The following is a 21,835-nucleotide window of genomic DNA, read 5'->3' as shown; positions in this document are numbered from 1 at the left end:
AACAAGCTGAAGTTCATCAAACATAATGAGTAATCAAACTGGTGTTCATCAAACATAATGTAAGTAAACAAACTGGTGTTCATCAAACATAATGTAAGTAAACAAGCTGAAGTTCATCAAACATGTGAGTAAACAAACTGAAGTTCATTAAACATAATGTGAGTAAACAAGCTGAAGTTCATCAAACATGTGAGTAAACAAACTGAAGTTCATTAAACATAATGTGAGTAAACAAGCTGAAGTTCATCAAACATGTGAGTAAACAAACTGAAGTTCATTCAACATAATGTGAGTAAACAAACTGAAGTTCATTAAGCATAATGTAAGTAAACAAACTGAAGTTCATCAAACATGATGTGAGTAAACAAACTGAAGTTAATCAAACATAATGTGAGTAATCAAACTGGTGTTCATCAAACATAATGTAAGTAAACAAACATGATATATAGTATGGTTAAGATAAGTAGATAGTGACGGATCATCATCATACCATTCTAACACAATATGTTATCAAGAAAAATCAAAATCAAATTTAAGTAAAACTATATAGTATAGCTAAACTACTTTAGCCTGTTAAGCTTAAGAAGTTAACCGATTGGGGCTTTGAATTTCATGATCGGGATTTTTGCTCAACTCTTCAGCAGTGTTATTATCATCAAACATTTATTTCAGAATGTCTTCTACAAGGGAAACACGAGCAAGGGTCTGCTCACCCTGAAGCCTTGCGAGAGCCAACCAAGCAGTTTTCCCAACGTGACAGAGTCCAAGAGTAACTCAATATTCTGTTCCCAGCCGGGGATTCTCAGCGATGTGTTCCATGGGATAAACTCTGAAGACTACAAGACGACAAATACGGTGTGGGAGGAGCATGATGAAAAGTAGGTCATTACAGTTCACTTGTCCGTTTCTTTTTTAAGAAAAATGTTGAAGTTTTGTCATAGCACTGGTATATTTCTGATTGGTGGTCATGCAAAAACAGTACCATATTCCATACAGCAGTTACTTCCCTTTGCTGAACAGTTTTAACTGCCTTCACACATGTGACCACATTCAAAGTCAAGTAATATGTTTTTATTTCAACTTTATTTTATTATCTAGATACAAATTATACATCCATTACTTTAAAAAAATATCAATATTGTAATGAAATAAAATGAAGATCTTTAAAAGTGAATAGCTAGAATCAAGCTATTTCTTGTTCATGGAGGCAAAAATCTTCTCTGCTCTTTAAGGAAGATTGCTGCAAAGGAGATTGAAACAGTTCCTAATTTAACAGACCATTTATATGACCTGAAATCATAATCTGCTTTTATAGCCTGAATATTGCTATGCATTCTTTTTAATGAGGTCTTAATGTTTTTCTACCTCTAATTACATGTACTAAGAAACAGAAATAATAAGAAATTTGAACAGAATGCTGGCAAACAAAATTCTGCATTTGCTATTTATTATAGTGAAAGTTTGGATTTTGTTTACAGTTGTAAAAGACAGCATGAACTGTGTGAGACATGTTCGAAGAACTGCTCCAAGAATATGCCATTGGACACGAGAGCGGAATGTCGCGTATCGGTGAACGACGATTCAGGGGTGAGTTATGGCAACACACGATTCTTAGATAGAGGGGTAAAAGTGAAATGGTCTTATATTCTTCTTGGGGCTGTTTCAATAAAGAATTTTAGTCGAAGCTTTAATAATCTTAAATAAATATTCTCACAAATATTAAGCAAAAAACCATAAATGACACTAAGAAAATGTCAATTTGCAACTTAAACCGACTAAATATTTGTTGAGACAGCCCCCTGGCGCCAGTTTTTCATGAAAGGATCATAGTCATAAATTCAAAAATCTTAAATCTGTAGGAACATCTCAGATAAAAACAAGTATTTACAAGTATTTTTTTTTTTCATTCTGTATTTTTTTTTCAACTTAAATATGGACAAGGGCCCTATATTTTATGTCTTTTATGTAGCTGTTAATGTTGCCCCTCAAGCTGTGAACAGTAGCATCAGCTTTATAACATCAAAAATTACCATTTGTTTGTGAGATCAGATTGAAGTATATCTCTGAATTATTTCAAGACGCTACCAGGTATTTTTTTATGTGTTTGGCAATTATTTCTCATCATGTTGGGTAAAATGTTTGTCAAATTGTAATGTTCACATGTTACAAGGAAAAACATTTGCACTCTTTACAACTTGTTGTGTATTACAGATGTCTCCCCGCCTGGCAAGCTGTTACACATGCTGTATGAAGGACAGCTGTTCCAACTTTTGTAGCGACTACCATGATATGCGCTGTCCTATGGTCAAGTGAGTGTCCAATTTCATGTCTTTATTGAGAGGTTGTTTTATTTGTAGTCCAAACAGTACACTATGAATTATTCCAGCCCAAGGTAATAAATATACATTGTATTATAAACATAAGCTATTGGCAGTATGTTATACATTTCCCTCATGTGAAGGTCCTTAATGAAACAGGGGCAGGTTGAGTAGGCAAAGAGTACAGCCATATAATGTTAAGTGAGTGACTTCTTTACCTAAGCAACGTCATGAATCAACATAAATAGATTGTCTTAGTTGCACTCTATGCTAACTTACCGTCATGTTGAATTGTTTGTAAACAGAGAGTACCAAATAGTGCTTATTCAGAGCCTCCTTAACCTAAGCAATGAGGTGAATCAAAAGAGACAGATAATCTTAGTTATGCTGTCTGTTAAATTACCATTGTGTCAAGTTGTTTGTATAGCGCTAGATAAAACACAACTTCAGCGACTCACTGAGGTACATAATTACGATACCATCTCAATGAGGTATGATTTTGAGATGCATGAAGTATGGGTCTAAATTTTATCTCTACTTGTTAATTATCTCTGTGTCATATTTTTGCTATCTTTATGCCTGCGCAGTATATGAATTGAAAAAAATAATTAAACTACAACATGTCTGTATTTCATCAGGTGTCCAGTTGGAAATTTAGTCCAGCTTCCAGGTTAGTTCCACAGCTCCATAGATTATCTTAAATTTTTCTAAATTCTAGGTGTCAGGTTGGAAATAATGTCCAGTTTCAACTCTTAAGTCCCAGTCTACTAGGACTCGAACACATTTCTTCATTGACATAAGTTATCTACCATTTCTCTTATATTACAGGTGCCAGGTTGGAAATTTAGTCCAGTTTCATCTAGAACCGGTCAAGCAGGACTCAGTCTCCTTTCTTAAGCTACATAAGTCATGTACCATTTCTTTCAGGTGGTGCCAGGTTGGAAATTTAGTCCAGTTTCATCTAGAACCTGTCAAGCAGGACTCAGTCTCCTTTCTAAAGCTACATAAGTCATGTACCATTTCTTTCAGGTGGTGTCAGGTTGGAAATTTAGTCCAGTTTCATCTAGAACCTGTCAAGCAGGACTCAGTCTCCTTTCTAAAGCTACATAAGTCATGTACCATTTCTTTCAGGTGGTGTCAGGTTGGAAATTTAGTCCAGTTTCATCTAGAACCTGTCAAGCAGGACTCAGTCTCCTTTCTAAAGCTACATAAGTCATGTACCATTTCTTTCAGGTGGTGTCAGGTTGGAAATTTAGTCCAGTTTCATCTAGAACCTGTCACGCAGGACTCAGTCTCCTTTCTAAAGCTACATAAGTCATGTACCATTTCTTTCAGGTGGTGTCAGGTTGGAAATTTAGTCCAGTTTCATCTAGAACCTGTCAAGCAGGACTCAGTCTCCTTTCTAAAGCTACATAAGTCATGTACCATTTCTTTCAGGTGGTGTCAGGTTGGAAATTTAGTCCAGTTTCATCTAGAACTGGTCTAGCCGGGCTCAGACACATTTCTTCATCTACATAAGTTATCTACCATTTCCCTTATATTTCAGGTGTCAGGTTGGAAATTTAGTCCAGTTTCAACTAGTTCCTTTCTATCAAGATTCGGACACATTCTACTGCCATGTCGAGCCATCAAGGAACCGCAGGATTCTTACTGTGGAATACAGTGTAATGACTGGAAGTGACAAACATGAATTCGCCAAACGGAAGTTTGACTTAGTAACTGATGAGGATTGGGTGAAAACTGGGAAAATAAGAAAAGGGTAATCAATTATTTAATAATGTGAACATACTAAAAGTTCAAGTCTCTTCTATGGCCGAGGGTATAAGATCACAGTGGCTTGATGACAAAGGCTCACAATAATTAATTCACCTAGCCAAAATTATATTTTATACATACTTGAACATGTATATAATCAATATAATACATTGCCATAAACATAAAATGAGATTTGAAAAAAATAAAATACCCTATACTGTAATATGAAACAAGTGAAGAATGTTCGCCTGGCGAAAACGTAAACAAAGACCAATTCTCGTTGAAAATTATAACTTCTTCATAAGCTACAAACAAAATACCTGGCTCATAGATGCAGTGGCCCGTTATATACACGTTAACACCGGTATTCTTGTCAAGAGAAACAGTATATGACGAAAATGCTTCAAAATTCAAATGATCACAAGCGCAGATGCATTTTCTCCCATTTCAGATAAATAAAATATATCAAAAATGTGTTTAAAATTTATTTATGTACATATGCCCGAAGGAAAGATAAGGATTTCCAACATGGCCAAAAATTTGGATCTACTTATCTGGGGTTGGAGAAATAGACTTTTTAGTAATCCAGATCACAATGTTGATTAGCAAGCTTAATTGCTTATTTATTTATTTTTATTTGTATTTGGCTCCCTTCATACCAATAATACAATGAAAGTTACAGGGACAAGCCCAGTAGTTGGAATATCAAAAAACCTGTTAAGGGGCACAAGGCAAGGTCCCTAATTACAATGAACTATAGACACATACATATTAACATCACATACACAGTCCCTGGCATATCGAGCAAACTGGTTTCAACTGTATTCATGATTAACCACCTTTTAATTTAATGTTTTATAACGTTGTTTTTTTATTTGAAAAACTGTGACAAACAAACTGAGAATGGTGTATACCTAATATATCATAATGTCAGCACTTCTACCATTGTTTACAGAGATGACATCATCTATATCGAGCTGGACTCCTTGTTACAAGACCAGCCAAACCTTGTCACAGTGCGTCGCCGTGGAAACGGGCATACAGACATTGATGTTGGCCGGTACCAAGCTTTGGGACAACAGTTACACACCTCCCTCCTCTCTGAAAACACCGCCTTTATACGGCCAAATAAACCATTTGGGATCAGCAAAAAACTGTTTGGTATGTACAAGCGTTATACAATAATGACTGCTTAATGCAACATTTCATCAAGTTCATGAGATTTTTAGACAAAATATCATCATAATTTTAAACTCTTTGGCACAAGGTTGGCAAATTTAGTTATGAATAATTTGTAATCATAATGAGATTGCTAATGTTTTCATTTGTTTGATTAAACTTTATTTTTTTATGATTGTGAAGATAGTAATATTTTTTTTCATACTACAAATGAGTGTTTCATGAAAAGTATTGAGTAAATATTTTTTATGTCGACCAAGCTAAATGTGAATAATGATTTCATGTTCTTTTAGTGGAGGATTTTACTCTTTGTTTCTTTAAGATGCTAGGCATGTGAGTGTCTAATGTGCATTCAGTCAGTAGTCTTGTTGAAAATGAAGAATGTATTATTTAGTAAGAAGTTAAAAGTTAATCGTTCAAAATTTATATTTGTTATACAATCATGTGTATTGATTTTAAATACAAGTGTCACTGATATAATTATGTGGTTTCATTTTCAGTAAAAAAGAGCTGTGAGGAAACCAACCTTGAAGATATGGTTGTGGCAAAAGACCTTCGAAATCCTAACGCCATCATAGGCAGCCTTGACACAGTTAATATGGGAAACGGAACATTCCAAATCTCACATAAGATCGGGAGTAACGGCGTTGTTGGAATGAAGCAGAGGGCATCGATTTTGAAGGCGATTTTTGATGAGACGAAAGTTGAGGTGGAGGCTAGTATGACGAACAACGGAACACACTGGATGCTGTTTGTCACAGGTGTTGTGGAAAAATGCCCAGGTGAGAAATAGTTCTTTCTTTCATGGCCTAATACCTGTATGTATGTACTTGTATACCAATCACAAGACCCAGGTGTTTTCTCCCTGAATGGGAAGTATAATGACTCAAATCAGATTAAGATATTGGTTATTACCTCAATAAAGCAAGAATTTGAGAATTTAAACTTATAGATATATTCTAATTATTATATATTATAATATATGAACATTCTTCCATAAACTCAGAAGCAATTCATATAATGGGGTCCTGATAATAGTTCTAAATTAAATGCAATCAACAGTACAATAAGAGGATAAGTTTTACTATTAGCTGTAAGCTATCTCCTCAATCCTTACTTTTCAGTTATCATGTATGTAATTTATGTCTTTGTTTAATGTATTTATATATACAGTTAAACCTCGTTGACTTAAACTCGCTTGGTTTGATTTCCTACTTGGCTCGAACTGGATGTAAAGGACCAATTGTTTCTACTGAATGTAATGTTACTGCTTGGCTCGAATTTCCTGAGTTGCGAGGTATTTTTGCCGGTCCTTGGGAGTTCAAGCCAACGATATTTGGCTGTGAAATAAATATTGTTTAAACCAACATTAAGAATACTTTCCTTCATTTCCAGGAGTATTTAGCCTGAATGTCTCCGATCCCAGGTATCTGCCTGCACCTATGTACATATTTGACGTAGCGGTGCAATGCCCGAGACGCTTTGGGCTCAATTTCACCATACCAACAGGCGACGGGCGAACATTGTCACATGATATGCAGCTGCAGGTTCGAGACAAGCAGGGAACCAATATAATTGTGGTCCATTCCGTGGGCCTACAGGATGACTATGGCGATTGTAAGTTTAACATCATTAAAGGGACACGCTCACAGGACTTTTATGCGGGCAACAATTATTTTAAAACTTTGTTGGATTTAAATTTTGGTTGTCTGGCTAGTGCATTGGTAAGCACCTAGGCGACCTGGGTTCAATTTCCCGCCTGGGTGCATGTGAGTTTGGTTTGTGGTCACCAAGCTGGACAAGTGGGTTTTGCCTGACGTTTTCTCCCACATCACGATACCACATTCTCATGTAACATCATGCCAACGAGAGTGATTGATAAAATGTTGTTATAGCCTGTTTCACAATCGTCGTAAAACAGTTTAAGTTAATGGATTTGTATTAACTTTCATTAACACAACTAGAAGAAACTGCAGAATTTTGTTTATCTAAGCCTAAAATAATTCAATTACAATTGCATTACTAATGATTCAACAGTACAGCATTTTCTGTCATTATTTTTAATATTTACAATACAGCTTTTTTTTTAACTTTTGATGTTCTTTTATCAATGAAGCAATTATTTTGTTCATGTTTCTCATGAAATTAATTTTCTCACTGTCTGAGCCTATAAAACATGATAAATCCCTTAAGGGTTTGAAAAAGATATCATTCAAATTATGGAAATATGGCAATGCCCAGCAAAATGAAAAATATCTGCTTTTCAAGGAAGATAATCCCTCAAGGATTTGTATAAAAAGTCTTTCAGATCTTAGAAGATCTTAAATTGGTAGGACAGTGTTGAGTTTTTGTTCCAACTATTTATTCCAAGAAACATAATTCAGTCAGACTATTGATTTTATTTACAAAACGTTTCTGATTTGTTACCTGAACCTTTCAGTGACATCACATATTGAGGTAACCACCAAGCCTCCAGACAACACTGAGGATCATGTGACCACTGAAAAGAGCCAATCAGACCAGAAGGAGCCCCGACACTTCTCTGTGCTATTTATAGCCATTGTGTCAGGGGTGATAATCCTATTACTACTGCTGCTCTGTTTTGGTGTGGCTTGGAAACAAGGTCAGATTCCTATCTTAAGCCTGTTTGGTTTTAGAAGAAGAAAAAAAGTATTGTCATAGCATTAATGTTGCTGTCATCAACCTCATTATCCCAGCATGGCCACTGGTATAGTTAAAAAACTTTATTATGTTGACTGTTACTCAAAAACTATTAATGATATTAACATGGACCTATTTACTTTACAGGTCTGTGATATTTGATATGAAATGGAGGAATACATATAAATATAAGAACGACACTAAATGTGCTCTAACTATTTATTGCGACATGTATTGTATGATATCTAAACTAGAACTGATAAGCATGTGGCTGTGTCTAGGTATTTAACTCACAAGGGCAGATAACCCTTAGATGATAAAGCTATCATGTAACAATATTAATATTAAAATTATTCACAATAACAATTGGCGCGTGTGAATCTCTGCCTACAATATTCAATCATTGATCATACATGCCATATTACTGGAAGGCTTTCCAGGGAATTTTGCCCTCATCTAGTGGGATTTTCATCCATCATCATAAATCACTCAAATGCAGGCATTTTGTTATTACGTGTTCTACTTTAACAAGCGTGTATATAAACTAGCACTTTTTAAATGAAAAGCACTGTTATGGGCATATGTGTTGCAAGAAAATGTATTGTTCAAAGCAATGTAGTCTACATTTTTCCCAATCACATACACACTCACACACGCAAAAAAAAGAGTAATAGTAATTAGGGGATATTCAACACCTACTTGGGGAAGTGAGACAGAGCCAAAATTTTGGGAAATTTTGCCTCAGCCTGGGGATATGGCATGTATGTGCTTGATGAACTGTGTTTTTCCCCTCCCACAGGTATACCAGAGGGAGACATAATGCGTTTCCATGTGCGTCACCTCGTCCTACTTGTCGTCTACATCACCTTCCAGTGTGTCTACTCCTTCCTCGTCTCCATGACCGTCTTTGTCATGATAGTCAGGGCCGTCAATGTGTGAGTCTAAGATTTCATGTTATCATTGTTCACCTGCAAGGTGTTTTTTTAACTTAAGATAAGATTTGTAGGCAAATTATCCTCATATTAGTTTCATGACCATGTTTGACGAGGTTTTCATTGTGTAGACTTATTAGTGAAAAAAAGTTCTCTGAAGAGCCATTTGTCAGCAGACCCAGTCTTGTCTAAAGGTCATTGCACAAGACCTTGTGAACCTTATACATTGTAAATTGTTCCATAAAAGTCTGTGATGCTGGCCTAGTTAGTCTAGGAGAATGATATGATTATCAGGTTACTCATTTACATGGTGTTTTGAAACTTATATTAGTAAATATCAGCATATTTGGTCTCTTGTTTGTTTTTTTTATGCCAGGTTTTAATAACTCTACAATGCAGGAGTATACTAAAGTTAAAAACTTAAAAAGTTATATTTCTTATCGAAATGTTTGATTTAATTTATCTTTCACAGAGACACGACCTCATTTTTACGCCAGTACAACCAACAGCGGTCAGTTACGAGCGCACTCAGCCAACTTGAACTTGATGGGATGGAGGCTCACTTGATGGTTGAGTTGAAACGGCAGGACGGTCTAGCAGTGGAGAGGAAACAGAACTGTTATGGTGTGATACGCAACGTCATTGAAGATGTAGAAAAGGTAGGTCAGACATGTAATTATGTAATAGTTAGATGACATGAAGTAAATCTTAACGATTAAGAATAGGCAGAGTGGGCATAGGGAATGAGACCTTCTTAATTATTAAGATATAAATTACGGATACATTATCAATGTTAACTCTGATGCAAAGAGTGTATCAGATGAGTGGCAATAGATGGACCTTTTAACCCACATGAAAGTTGACATTCTTAATGATTTAGTCTACTACATTACAGTTGCCTATGTGCAATTTCATTTGCTGAAAATGTAGGTTGTATCCTAAGTATTGAAAGAGGTTTGTTATTTTGTAATATGAATTTGTGTTTCTTCATTCCTATCAACATTAGGAACTGCTGAAAATATCTATTATTTACAATTATGGTGTCCCTAAACAATGCTTTTTAGAAATGGTATAAGCTTTAAAACTATTATTCAAGGTTAAAAATAATTCAAGTGTTTCTCTCCACTCCAGCTGCGCCAGTCCCTGGAGACACGGTCAATCAACACGTTACAGCGACAGAATCTGAAGAAGCTTATTACAGACCACTCAAAGGTCACCCGTGACACGTTCTCACAGGACCTTCTGGAACTCAGGTACCACTATTTAAATAGATAAGGTAGTTTAAGGACTGATAACTCTATGTACAAGATTGAACGATTGCAAGATCACTCAGGAAAGGTTCTCTCAATACTTAATGGAACTCAGGTACCACTATTTAAATAGTATTGGTAGTTTAAGGGCTGGTTACTCTATGTACCAGCTTTAACTATTTCAAGATCACTCTCATGATTCTCATGCAGGTGCTGCTAATTAAAAAGTATTGGTAGTTGAAAGCCTGGTATCCCTATGTCCTAGCTTTGCCAGTATTATGGAACACCTTGGACAATTTCTTGGCAGACCTGCTGGAACTGAAGTGCCTCATTTACATAGTTGTTTACTTTAATTTCTTGCTTTTAAGGAAAATAATTTTAGTATACATGATAATATAGCAGCCTTCAAGTGTTGTTACTTTGCAATTATGTTCATGTTGATTATAATTATATGCCTTGGTATTTATTCAAGATATTCACATGTGAAATGCTAGACAATGTCAGGTTTAACGAATAACAATACATTTTGCATAACATGTTCTATTGTCTGTTTAAATAGCAGTTGAACTCTTCCCTTTTGTTAAAAGAAAACAAAACAAAAACACTGAACAAACATGAATGCTATGGATTTTTTACCAGGTTTTCAACGAAAACCGGGTTATTAGAATGAGGTTGTCGTTGGGCGGGCGAGCGGGCGAGCGGGTGGGCGGGCGGATATCAAACATTGGTTTCTGTTCAATAACTTTAGTTAGCATTGATAGATATTGATGAAACTTTGTGTGTAGGTAGCTTATGGGAAGAGCTAGCTTGGGATTGCTTTTGAGGGGGGGTGGGGCTAAGGTCAAGGTCACTGTTACTAAAAATAGAAAAATGGTTTCTGCCCAATAACTTTAGTTAGCATTGATAGATATTGACGAAACTTGGTGTGTAAGTTGCTTATGTGAAGAGCTAGCTTGGGATTGCTTTTGAGGGGGGTGGGGCTAAGGTCAAGGTCGCCTGTTACTAAAAATGGTTTCTGCCCAATAACATAAGTTAGCATTGATAGATATTGATGAAACTTAGTGTGTAGGTAGCTTATGTGAAGAGCTAGCTTGGAATTGCTTTTGAGTGGGAAGGGGCTAAGGTCAAGGTCACTATTACTAAAAATAGAAAAATGGTTTCCGCCAACAGTAATTTTCAGTTACGTCTCTTTTTGATAAAAGTAAAGATAAAGTCATACAACAAATTAATTGGCTATAATTTCTGATTGCCCATAACAAAAACCTGGTTTCGTCGCATTGCGGCGCTTCTAGTTTCTGTTTAACAAGGAGAAAAACTCAACTAATGTTAAAGCCAGAGTTATGGGCCTTGCTACACCTGTGCAAATTGTTTTTGGCAACATGTGAACTATTAGTTTCATATGAATATCTTTAGCATTTTTAAGTTAAAGTGTCAAGATTAAAGACAATACCTCAATTTTTGTATTCATTTCAGCTGATATTTTTATATAAAGTTTATCAGAGATGCATAAGATATGTAACTTGTCAATGACCTTATTTGAACCCTTTGACCTTTTTTCTGCAATGTCTTTTGCTTGGATGCTGTTACAAGCATAACATTTTGCACAGATAAAGTTTGGTAGAGTTTTCATCAGCCAAATCAATGTATAGTTACAGTAATCTCATTTTTTTGCTCCCACCAGGCGGAAGTACAGCAAATATGAGGCGTACATTCTGCACAAACTGAAGACAGAGATGAACAGCACCTACCACAGTATCTCCAACTCAAAATGGCTCCAGGTATAGTCACAAATATATTCTCAATAGATTAAAATTTTTTTTTTTTTTTTTTCCCAAACAATCCTGTTTTTGTTGCAAACTTTTGATGAGAATTGCGGAAGCTGGCATGAACTATGTTCAGTGTGTAGAAATTGATGGTTGTCCTTGTATCTGATACCAATGGTTTCTGTATCTGACATGTCCATACTTGCTCTACATTTGCCCAGGAGATTTTTAATGCGTCTAAAATAGCATCCATTTCTGTTGTATATAACTCTTGCAGAATTTCCAGCGGATAATGCTTAGAAGACTAGAGTGTTTTCTCCTCAACTAGGGGATTTCCATATAGCGTCATTACGCTCTGGCCTGGGCATTTTATTATCACCTGTTTAATCTAAATAGTATGGCATTTTGGTTAGGATTTTCACTTTACCCTCCATGATTTCATATCCTAGTTTGCCAATTTTTAGAACTGTTCTGTGCAAAAAACGAAGCCTTGTAGGGAAAAATGGATCTTGTCCTCAACTAGTCCAATAATTATGTCCCTCAGTTTGGAAATCTGATTCACATTATAAACAATCTCCCTTGATTGGATTTAAAAGGTTGCCCAGTTTCGGTACAGCTATGTAGAAATTAACGATAATTTTACAAAGTCTTTGCACCGTAGATGATTTGTGTCTGGATAGTGCAGTGGTTAATACACTCGCTTTTTGCCTAGGCGACCCTCAGGGTTCGATTCCCTGCCTGGGCGCATATGAGTTTGGTTTGTGGTCACCAAGTTAGACAATTGGGTTTTCTCTGGATACTCTGTTTTCCCCCACAACACAAGACCACACCCTCGCATAACATCATGCCAATGAGAGTGATTAATAAAATGTTGTAATAACTTGTTTCACAATTGTTGTAAAATATAAAGGTTTAAACTATTTTTTGTGTCCCTTGTGTTATCCCCCTTGCCTTCATGTTTCCAATAACAGCAACACTTCAAATATTGCCATTTCCAGGGAGCCCAGTTCCTGTACAGGTATGTTGAGATCAATAAAGACTTGATGGGAGAGAAGGACCTTGTACCCTGGATGACCTGGGTCGACATGCAGACTGATATGCTCTCTCTCGCTGAAGGTGGGTGGTTTTTCTAGTGATTTAAAAGTGACCTGCCCATGTCAGTGTGTGTATACCACATCATAAATTACGTCATATATGCTACATCGAAAGGCAATATTTTGCTTAAAATGAGGACTTAAAACAAAGATAACTTTTCTTTTACTGTATCATTTTAAATGAAACAAAGTGCAGTTTATGCTGCTTGAAGAGTCCCGACTTTGTTTTATAACCAGAGTTTGATAAGGTAGTTAGTTTCATCAAACACTTCGACAAACCTGTTTCCAAAGTAATGTTTTGACAGTGCTCCGTCAGAAGGCCGTTTTGTGAAAAGCTTTATCGAAGTGTTTTAAGAAACTTAACTCTCAATCAAGTTTTGGTAAAAGACCAAAGGCTCCGTAATCGGCGTAGACTGTGCTAAGTTTCATTTAAAATGGTGAAGAAATAGCAAATCATTTTTAGCTCTACTGGCCAAAGGCCAGAAGAGCTTATGCGATGGTAATGTGTACGTAGTATGTGCATCCGTGCGTCCATGCGTCCGTGCGTCTGTAAACAGTTGCTTGTGAACACGATACAGTCTTCAGTTTGGATTGTATCTCGATGAAACTTGTACAGTATCTAGATATCCATTATGCCCATGCATGCCTAGATTATTGCCCTTGATAGTATAAAAAAATGCTATTGTGTAAACACTAGCTTGTGAACACGATACAGTCCAGTTTTGATTGTATCTCGATGAAACTTGTACAGTATTTAGATATCCATTAGAGCTCAGTTCTTTTTTGAAAACCAGCCAGATCCACCCATGCATGCCTAGATTATGGCCCTTGATAGTATAAAAAAATGCTATTGTGTAAACACTAGCTTGTGAACACGATACAGTCTTCAGTTTTGATTGTATCTCAATGAAACTTGTACAGTATCTAGATATCCATTAGAGCTCGGTTCCTTTTGAAAAGCAGCCAGATCCGACCATGCATGCCTAGATTATGGGCCTTGAAAGTATTAAAAAATCAGTTTGTCTGTAAACAATTGCTTGTGAACATGATACAGTCTTCAGTTTTGATTGTATCTCGATGAAACTTGTACAGCATTTAGGTATCAATTAGAACTTGGTTCCTTTTGAAAACCTGCCAGATTTGCCCATGCATGCCTGGATTATGGGTCTTGAAAGTATAAAAAATGCTATTTTAAGCTAAGTCTATATTAAGCCAAGACTACGTGAGCGAAGTCTGTTATAGCCAAGTTTACATGTAAAGTCACAATTGCTTGTGAAGGTTTGTTCAAATTATGCCCCTGGGATCATTACTGCCCCCCCCCCCCCCCTAGATATCCATTAGAGCTCGGTTCCTTTCGAAAACCAGCCAGATCTGCCCATGCATGCCTAGATTATTGCCCTTGATAGTATAAAAAAATGCTATTGTGTAAACACTAGCTTGTGAACACGATACAGTCCAGTTTTGATTGTATCTCGATGAAACTTGTACAGTATTTAGATATCCATTAGAGCTCAGTTCTTTTTTGAAAACCAGCCAGATCCGACCATGCATGCCTAGATTATGGGCCTTGAAAGTATTAAAAAATCAGTTTGTCTGTAAACAATTGCTTGTGAACATGATACAGTCTTCAGTTTTGATTGTATCTCGATGAAACTTGTACAGTATTTAGATATCCATTAAAACTCGGTTCCTTTTGAAAAGCAGCCAGATTTGCCCATGCATGCCTGGATTATGGGTCTTGAAAGAGTCTATTTTTAGCCAAGTTTACATGTAAAGTCACAATTGCCCCCCGGATATTGTCCCACAAGTGGTTGTTCAAATTATGCCCCTTGGGTCAAAACTGGCACTGCCTTGGGTGTCACAATTTTCCTAGAGACTTATTTAAGAAATATTTTCAAAATCTTCTTGTTTCAAACCACAAGGCCCATACCTTTGATATTTGTTGTGGAGCATCATATGATGCAATTGAAAACATTTGAAATAATGCCCCATGGGCAAAAGCTGGCCCCACCCCTTTTGACTTACTTATTAATTTTTAAAGCTACAGTAATGAAATTTTGACCATGTGAACAGTTTTGCAAACAAGCATTAATGTTGTCCACGGATTTCCTTGACATTGACCTTTGACCGACTTTTTATTTTTAAGGCTACAGAAATTAAATTTTGACGATGAGTACAGTTTTAAAAGCAAATATTTCTTACCCTCAGATTACCTTTACTTGGCACATATTGAAATAGTTCATGCAACTTAAGTTGCTTACAACACTTCCTGTCCTCAGATGTTGAACGTGCAGCGTTTTCAGCTAACCAAAACACTAAAAGTGAACTATATATTTGTTGCCTATTACTCAAACGTACATGCTCTGGATTGAAAATGACCACAAGAGCCATGCCAGTAGAGCATAGGCCCTTTTGGGCCTCTTGTTTAAAGTCTTCGTTCCAAGCAAAAGTTGCCTTCCGACGTATCATTTATGACGTAATTTATCACATGGTTTACACACACCGATTGTTGTTTCAATAACATCATTTTTTTTTATTTAGCTGTTGTTATTGCAATTTAAGCATTTTCTTTCTTTAACTACTGTGAATACATTATTATTAGATATTTGTTTATTTTTGTAAGGTTAACTCCTTAGATTTGATCATATGCATTTTTTTAATTTCCATGTTACTCTAACAGCGATTCCAGGCATTAATCAAACCAGCAAAGGGGCATCAATCAACACTCATTTGGCCAGTCATCACCCTTGGCTTCACATGCTCATCATTTCCCACATCTTAACAGAAGCATAATATATTCTTATCAGTGTTTCGCTATTCCGAGGTCTGATTTTACATCTACCAGATCAAGCATCCAGCCAATCAAGGGTCATCACTCTGTAGTCGCTGAGCCAGAAGTCATCTCCCTTATACCACACAGGTCCAGAACATATTAATGGCTCTGTTTCACTAGGTCTGAATCTGCCCCTACCAGACCTACCAGTGGTACCAGACCTTACATCCAGCAAGTCGATGGTCGTCATTTGGTGGTCACTAGGTAGTCACTTGAACTCAAGTTATCTCCCTTGACTACACAGCCCCATAACAAATTATGAGCCCTGTATCTCCATTCTTAGGTCTGACTCTGCCCCTACCAGACCTACCGGTGGTACCAGACCTTGCATCCAGTCAGTCGACAGTCGTCACTCCACAGTCACTGGGCCAGAAGTCATCTCCATTGGCCACTCAGGTCATGAACAAGTGGTTTATGCAGCCCGACCTCACATGGACCAGAAGTAACCGTACAAAATACTCATCTGATGGTAATTGAACTAGATTAATTATGAATTGCTTAACATCATTGCTAAATATTCTAAAAATAAATATTTCTACAATACAAATTGTACTTGAGTAAAACTAAAAAAAAAGTAAATTTAACTCAAGAGCAATTTTTACTCTCAAATTATTATTCTATCAAATATTAACCAAATAGCTAAATCAACACAATCAATGAGGAATGGGCTTTTAAAAAGGGGTAAAATATAAAATATTGAATCATATAAAGCTGTAATAAGATTGAGACTGTGAATGAGATTTGACTTAATTATTTTTGTGATATACAGGCCTTGCAACTTGTCAGAGTTTGTTTGACAGAGATGGTCAAAATAGTACATTGGATTATACAACCATTTGCGATTATTTTTCGAAGAAATATAATGATCCATTTATTAGTCAAACAGATGGTTGAATGCCAACCGGCGCCATTTTCTTTGCCAAAATACTACAGCATCTTCAGATAAATACTACCTTTACTGTAAGTTTTAGCTGTCAAAGTTTTCCAACCTTATGATCTTGGTGTTCGAGATATTTGTTGCTTGCAAAAGTTAAGTGATGAAAACATTTCTATTTGCAGGCAATACCAAGAAAGTTACAACATTTGACATGAGCAGTTACTCTGTGTTCTTGGTGGGCATGGTGATAATTGACCTTCTTTGGCTCACACATCGAATGGTGAAGGCATGTGGCATCGGTAAACTCATTCTGTATGGATACCCGGTGTATGTGGACGCCAGGGACAAGAAAGGTAAGAGTAGAAGACGTTTGGCGCATATAGCGAATATCTGACCTTTTCTAAATAGTTTTGCAACAAAAATATGTGTAATGAAATAATACAATTAAACTTTGCAGATTTTTAATTACTTCAATTGATTTAAAATCTACCAAAAAAATGTTGAGATGTCTCTGAGAATCTAGTTTAGAAAAAAAAGTTTTATGCAAGTTTTAGATAAATGTATTAATAATAATATGAGCTAAACAAAATCATTTTATTTCAGATGAGAAGAAGATCAATAGCAAATCTTTGATGAAGATAATTAGAGGCATGATGAGGAAGGTGAGGGATTGGGAGCACAGTTTAACTTCAGTCATTAAAATTAATTTGATAAAACTCAATAAAACTCAATGGAGAACTCGTGTAATCTTATGTCCATGTTTAATCTGTCAACATTCAATGCGTTCGAATTTGGACTTGCATGCTCTCAAAATGCAAGTGAATTGTAGTTTAGTTAATATAAAGTAAAAAACTTGCTTAAGTTGATAATTAATAATAAATGGTACACTTAATTCTGAATAAGATTATCATCTTAACAATTAAGTATTGAGATCCTTCTGTAACATGACCCGAGCGTTCACAATTTGACTTATGTTTGTAAGACTTCATCATAATGTTTATCTCTTAAAATCTTGAAGAATATCAACTGCTTCTCTGATAAGTTCATTATGGCATTTTTCTTTCAGATGGTGAACACCATGTTTATTCCAAAGCTGATCGGAGCGCTGTTTGTGATACTGATGGTGTACTTTGTGTCGCTGTGTGCGTACAAGTTTGTCAACAGAAAGACATTCGGAATGCTGGGATACCATAATGATATGGTAGGTTGAACTTCTATGAATAAGGTGTCATTAAATGACTTAATATTAAAAACAATGCAAGACCCCAAATGAAAGAATGAAATTGTAGTTTATTGATTATATATTACAGTATTGCAATTAAGTAATTAAATGCTTTTTACCACTTGTGCTTTTGTTATTTCAATATATTTTATCATTCACTAAAACTTGTCAAACAAATATGGTGGCTGCCAATAATGAATAATGACATATTTTCACTGCATCCCATGGTATTTAGTTCTTTCTCGCAATTATTCTCGTATTTTTTGTCTGTGTCTTATCTATGCTAGTGTCCTATACACAGTGATTTATGGTCACCACTCTCATTGGCCGGATGTTACGTGAGAATCTGGTCTTGTGATTTGGGGGAGAGGAATTCAACTTGTCCAGTTTGGTGACCACTGACCAAACACATACGGCCAGGCCATTTATAAATAAATTTAGTGATATAAACATGCATATATTATGTGATATGTGTTTTTTCCAGGAGAATATCATGAAGATAAACCAGGCTGTCATAAATTCTCGTATAAACTCACACGCTGAGCGAATCAACAACCTGGAATTCAAAATGTACGAAGAAGTAATGAACGTCAACATCCAAAACCACCAATATGTCCTTAACCTCATTGAAACCCAGTGGAGTGGCATAGAAAGAGCGCATACGAAGATGTACTGTGATTACCTGAGGAGGATAGACGTAACAGCCAGTTGCCATGGTGATTCAGGGGAGGCAACTCTCACAGAAGTGAGGCCTGACAGGTGCTCCTTTGCCCCTGTGCTGCCCAATCTGTATAAAAGGTTTGTTTTTATGTTTTATCACTATCCATTGATTAATTGTCAATATTGATTTCACAATTTCTTGTCTGCACTAATTTGTTTTAGCTGAATTGTGACGAAAGGTCCAGACATGTGAAACTCTACCGGCAGTAGACAAAATCTACCGCTTTTAAGACGCTTCTGCCGGTCTACTATTGTTCCTACAAAATCTACTGCTTATGTTAATATCTACCACTTTGAAAAAAAAAATGCCTAAACTAGTATTTTACCTTCTTTTCAGAAGACTCTATCAAGGCTTATAGAACCTACTCACATCATTGGTTTTTCATTAGAGATTCCATAACCAGCAAAATACTTGCTTTTTCAGTAATCTATAATATTACTTTTACTGAATCTTAATTCTTTTCTTATAATCAGAAATGCTACGGAAGCTGTAAAGGTTGCCGGTGCTCAGCTAGATGGTTTCCTGTTCAACATTCGGAAACTGGTATCTGACACGTGCTACGTGATCATCATCTATCTGTCAGCAGTTGTTATTAAGGAGCTGCTCAGCACAGTACTGTGGATATATGTGAAAAGGTAACTTATTGTCACAAATCAAAGAATCAAAACCTTGACGCGATATTTAATGAAGGAGCAACAGAAACAGTGCAATGTTAACAATGTTTATGTTCATATAAAAAAAGATAGGCAAAGGGATTAGGCCATGAGTTTTTCCAAAATCAGAAACAGCCATTTCCCGGTAAAGAATAATGAAAAAAATAATAAAGAATTATTATAGCATCAAGATCTAGTGTTAAAATCCCTTGAGTTTGATTTCTTTTTATTTGACATTCAAAGGTCAGTGTCAAGCAATATTTCAATGGTTAAAATCAATTGATAAAGAGTAGCATAATATGTTTCCATATATTTATTGCATAATCTTACAGTTATTAAATAGAAATTCTACATTAATAATATCTGTGATGTGTTTCCGGTCTGGATAGAAATATCTGACTCCAGGGCACCTGTGTTACCAGGTAATGAGGCTTGCCACACACTGGACCGGACACACATGATTGATCTTTTTCTAACACATGATAAAGAATGAAAAAAAAATGAAATAAAAAACTTTCAGGTCAGGGTTCATGAGCCTGCGGATCATCTACGAGACTGACGAAGCCCCTGGATCAGCCGACAGTTCTACGACTTACCATGACAACACCAGACACGGGGTTATAACAAGGCTGACGTAGGAGCTTGGTTCCCCCAGATCAGCTGACAGTTCTACAGCAAAATATGACAACAGCGGACACAGGGCAATTACAAGGCTTACATTTGACCTTGGTTGAATCATACGAGACTATGTTGGTGTTATTTCAAGATTTAAATCAGTGCTTGATTGTTTAGTAGGGAGAATCACTAGATGTGTTGTGATTAGAGCTCTTAAAGAATCAAATGAAATATGTTGTTGCTGTAGTTAAATACCAGTAGGGAATGGAAACAGTCATGTTTAGTGTTCTACAGCTTTTTGTTGACAATACCAATTGCAGTGTTGTTACGATAGGTACATGAAATGTTGTGTTCACTTTAATGACATGCAAAAAAACATTCAACCAGCAGCTGTAGATTTACAGATATGCAGCTAATACTTCAGTAAGCATGTAAAACTGGACAATATATTGCTTATTAGTCTGCATCTCTGAAGTGGTGGAGGGAAATTGAAAAGAACAATCTTTGCTATAAAGGATCCAGTGGAATTAGTCTCATAGTAAAAGGATACTTGAAATAGTTATGAGGATAAGAATTATTGTGATGATGCCGTCACTGCGTTGGAAAGATGTGTTAAAGTGTGTAAAAAAACATAAGTGAATTGCATTTTAAGTGTGCTTAATATTTTTAATTGAGATTTTAAGCTGAAAATCAGACAGTGTCTGTACCATTTTCCTGAATGTGTGCAATACTGATGCTGAATTTTTTTGACACTGTAGATTGTACATTGATTTAAAATGCATTCATGTACAACTACAAATACTGATATGATGTGTTAAAGATGAACTTTTTTGATGAAAGTTTGTGTTGATGTTATCTATGAAATATGTTTTTTTTTATTCTGTTTTTACTTTGATTTTATATCACTAAAGTTTTTTTTGTTTAACAGCACCTTTGTAAAGTCTGATCTCATTGCTGTTTTGTTTATACTTATGTTTCATTTCAATGAACAAAATTTCTGGGGCCGATTTCTTTAAACTATTACAGTCTGTTATAGCAGGATTAAGCTGAGCTCATTATTTTTCTTCTCCTAAAACTTGTGTAATATTTACTTCTTTAAAAGATTTTAGAAATTTTATAGAAGTTATTCGTCTGATGATCTGGATACAATCATTTTTATTTAATAATAACAAGTTTAGATAAGAAATTATGCTTATCAAAATAAGCTATCTAAACCTCTTGAACTTAATAAAAAGTGGGGGTGGGGGGGGGCGTGTATCAATCAACGAGCATACCAAATTGCCCAAGATCAAGAATTTCAGTTAAATCTTGTAATTTCAAATTAACTAAGTTTTAACTGATAGGAGTAACTATTTTTTTGGATACACAGAAATATTAATTCGAAAAAACGATCATACTATACCATTAATAAGATGGCCACATACTCATAGTGAACTACTTGGCTATCTTGAAACAACAAAACACTCGTTAGAAGTTGACTGACCCAGCAATAATAATTTAATGCTGAATTTTTTACATAACAGCTTTTTGTAAATACGTTCATAGCTTTATATTTTGTTTGGTGCATCAATATTTTCATTTCACTATCTTGTAAATAATGTCCCTGTTTTGTTGTAATGTTATTGTATAGTTTATATAACACAAGTAGATGTTTTGCTATATGTAAAGTCTGTTTATTGAAATATATTATAAATCATATTTGAATATGTTAACAAATTTGATTGTTTATACATGTATTGTGCAAACACATCTTTAAAATGAAAGTTAGTTATCCACAATTTGATAATAACTGTTTTCAATAAAATTAATTTAACACACTTAAATGAATTTTGAATGAATAAAGAGTTGAAAACTAAATATATTTGTTTCCATTTGTTGAGAACTAATTACACAGCATAATGATTAAGACTTATCTTGGCAAAATAATGCCTCGATTGCTACAGTCAGGTCTTGAAGTAAACA

At 35.5% G+C, this 21,835-nt stretch overlaps 1 protein-coding gene across 6 annotated transcripts in view; it reads left to right on the top strand.

Annotated features, from left to right (window-relative positions):
• Positions 1–21,730, top strand: part of LOC128220661 (uncharacterized) — a 141,971-nt gene extending 120,241 nt beyond the window's left edge. For all 6 annotated transcript variants that reach the window (XM_052929147.1, XM_052929146.1, XM_052929145.1 and 3 more), the window contains 20 exons: positions 673–878; positions 1,479–1,587; positions 2,212–2,309; positions 3,865–4,077; positions 5,029–5,234; positions 5,753–6,034; positions 6,648–6,869; positions 7,693–7,875; positions 8,713–8,848; positions 9,318–9,504; positions 9,977–10,098; positions 11,777–11,873; positions 12,857–12,974; positions 16,069–16,254; positions 16,845–17,015; positions 17,266–17,324; positions 17,729–17,863; positions 18,369–18,682; positions 19,079–19,240; positions 19,779–21,730. In XM_052929147.1, the coding sequence (XP_052785107.1) occupies positions 673–878; positions 1,479–1,587; positions 2,212–2,309; positions 3,865–4,077; positions 5,029–5,234; positions 5,753–6,034; positions 6,648–6,869; positions 7,693–7,875; positions 8,713–8,848; positions 9,318–9,504; positions 9,977–10,098; positions 11,777–11,873; positions 12,857–12,974; positions 16,069–16,254; positions 16,845–17,015; positions 17,266–17,324; positions 17,729–17,863; positions 18,369–18,682; positions 19,079–19,240; positions 19,779–19,896 (3,324 nt within the window). In that variant the 3' untranslated portion in view covers positions 19,897–21,730. The remainder of the gene's footprint in view (positions 1–672; positions 879–1,478; positions 1,588–2,211; positions 2,310–3,864; positions 4,078–5,028; positions 5,235–5,752; positions 6,035–6,647; positions 6,870–7,692; positions 7,876–8,712; positions 8,849–9,317; positions 9,505–9,976; positions 10,099–11,776; positions 11,874–12,856; positions 12,975–16,068; positions 16,255–16,844; positions 17,016–17,265; positions 17,325–17,728; positions 17,864–18,368; positions 18,683–19,078; positions 19,241–19,778) is intronic.
• The last annotated feature ends 105 nt before the right edge of the window (positions 21,731–21,835 follow it).

Source organism: Mya arenaria, chromosome 15 (genome assembly GCF_026914265.1).
Source record: "Mya arenaria isolate MELC-2E11 chromosome 15, ASM2691426v1".
Taxonomy (NCBI): domain Eukaryota; kingdom Metazoa; phylum Mollusca; class Bivalvia; order Myida; family Myidae; genus Mya; species Mya arenaria.
The sequence above is the reverse complement of the archived record's forward strand: the minus strand, read 5'-3'. Positions and strand labels throughout refer to the sequence as shown.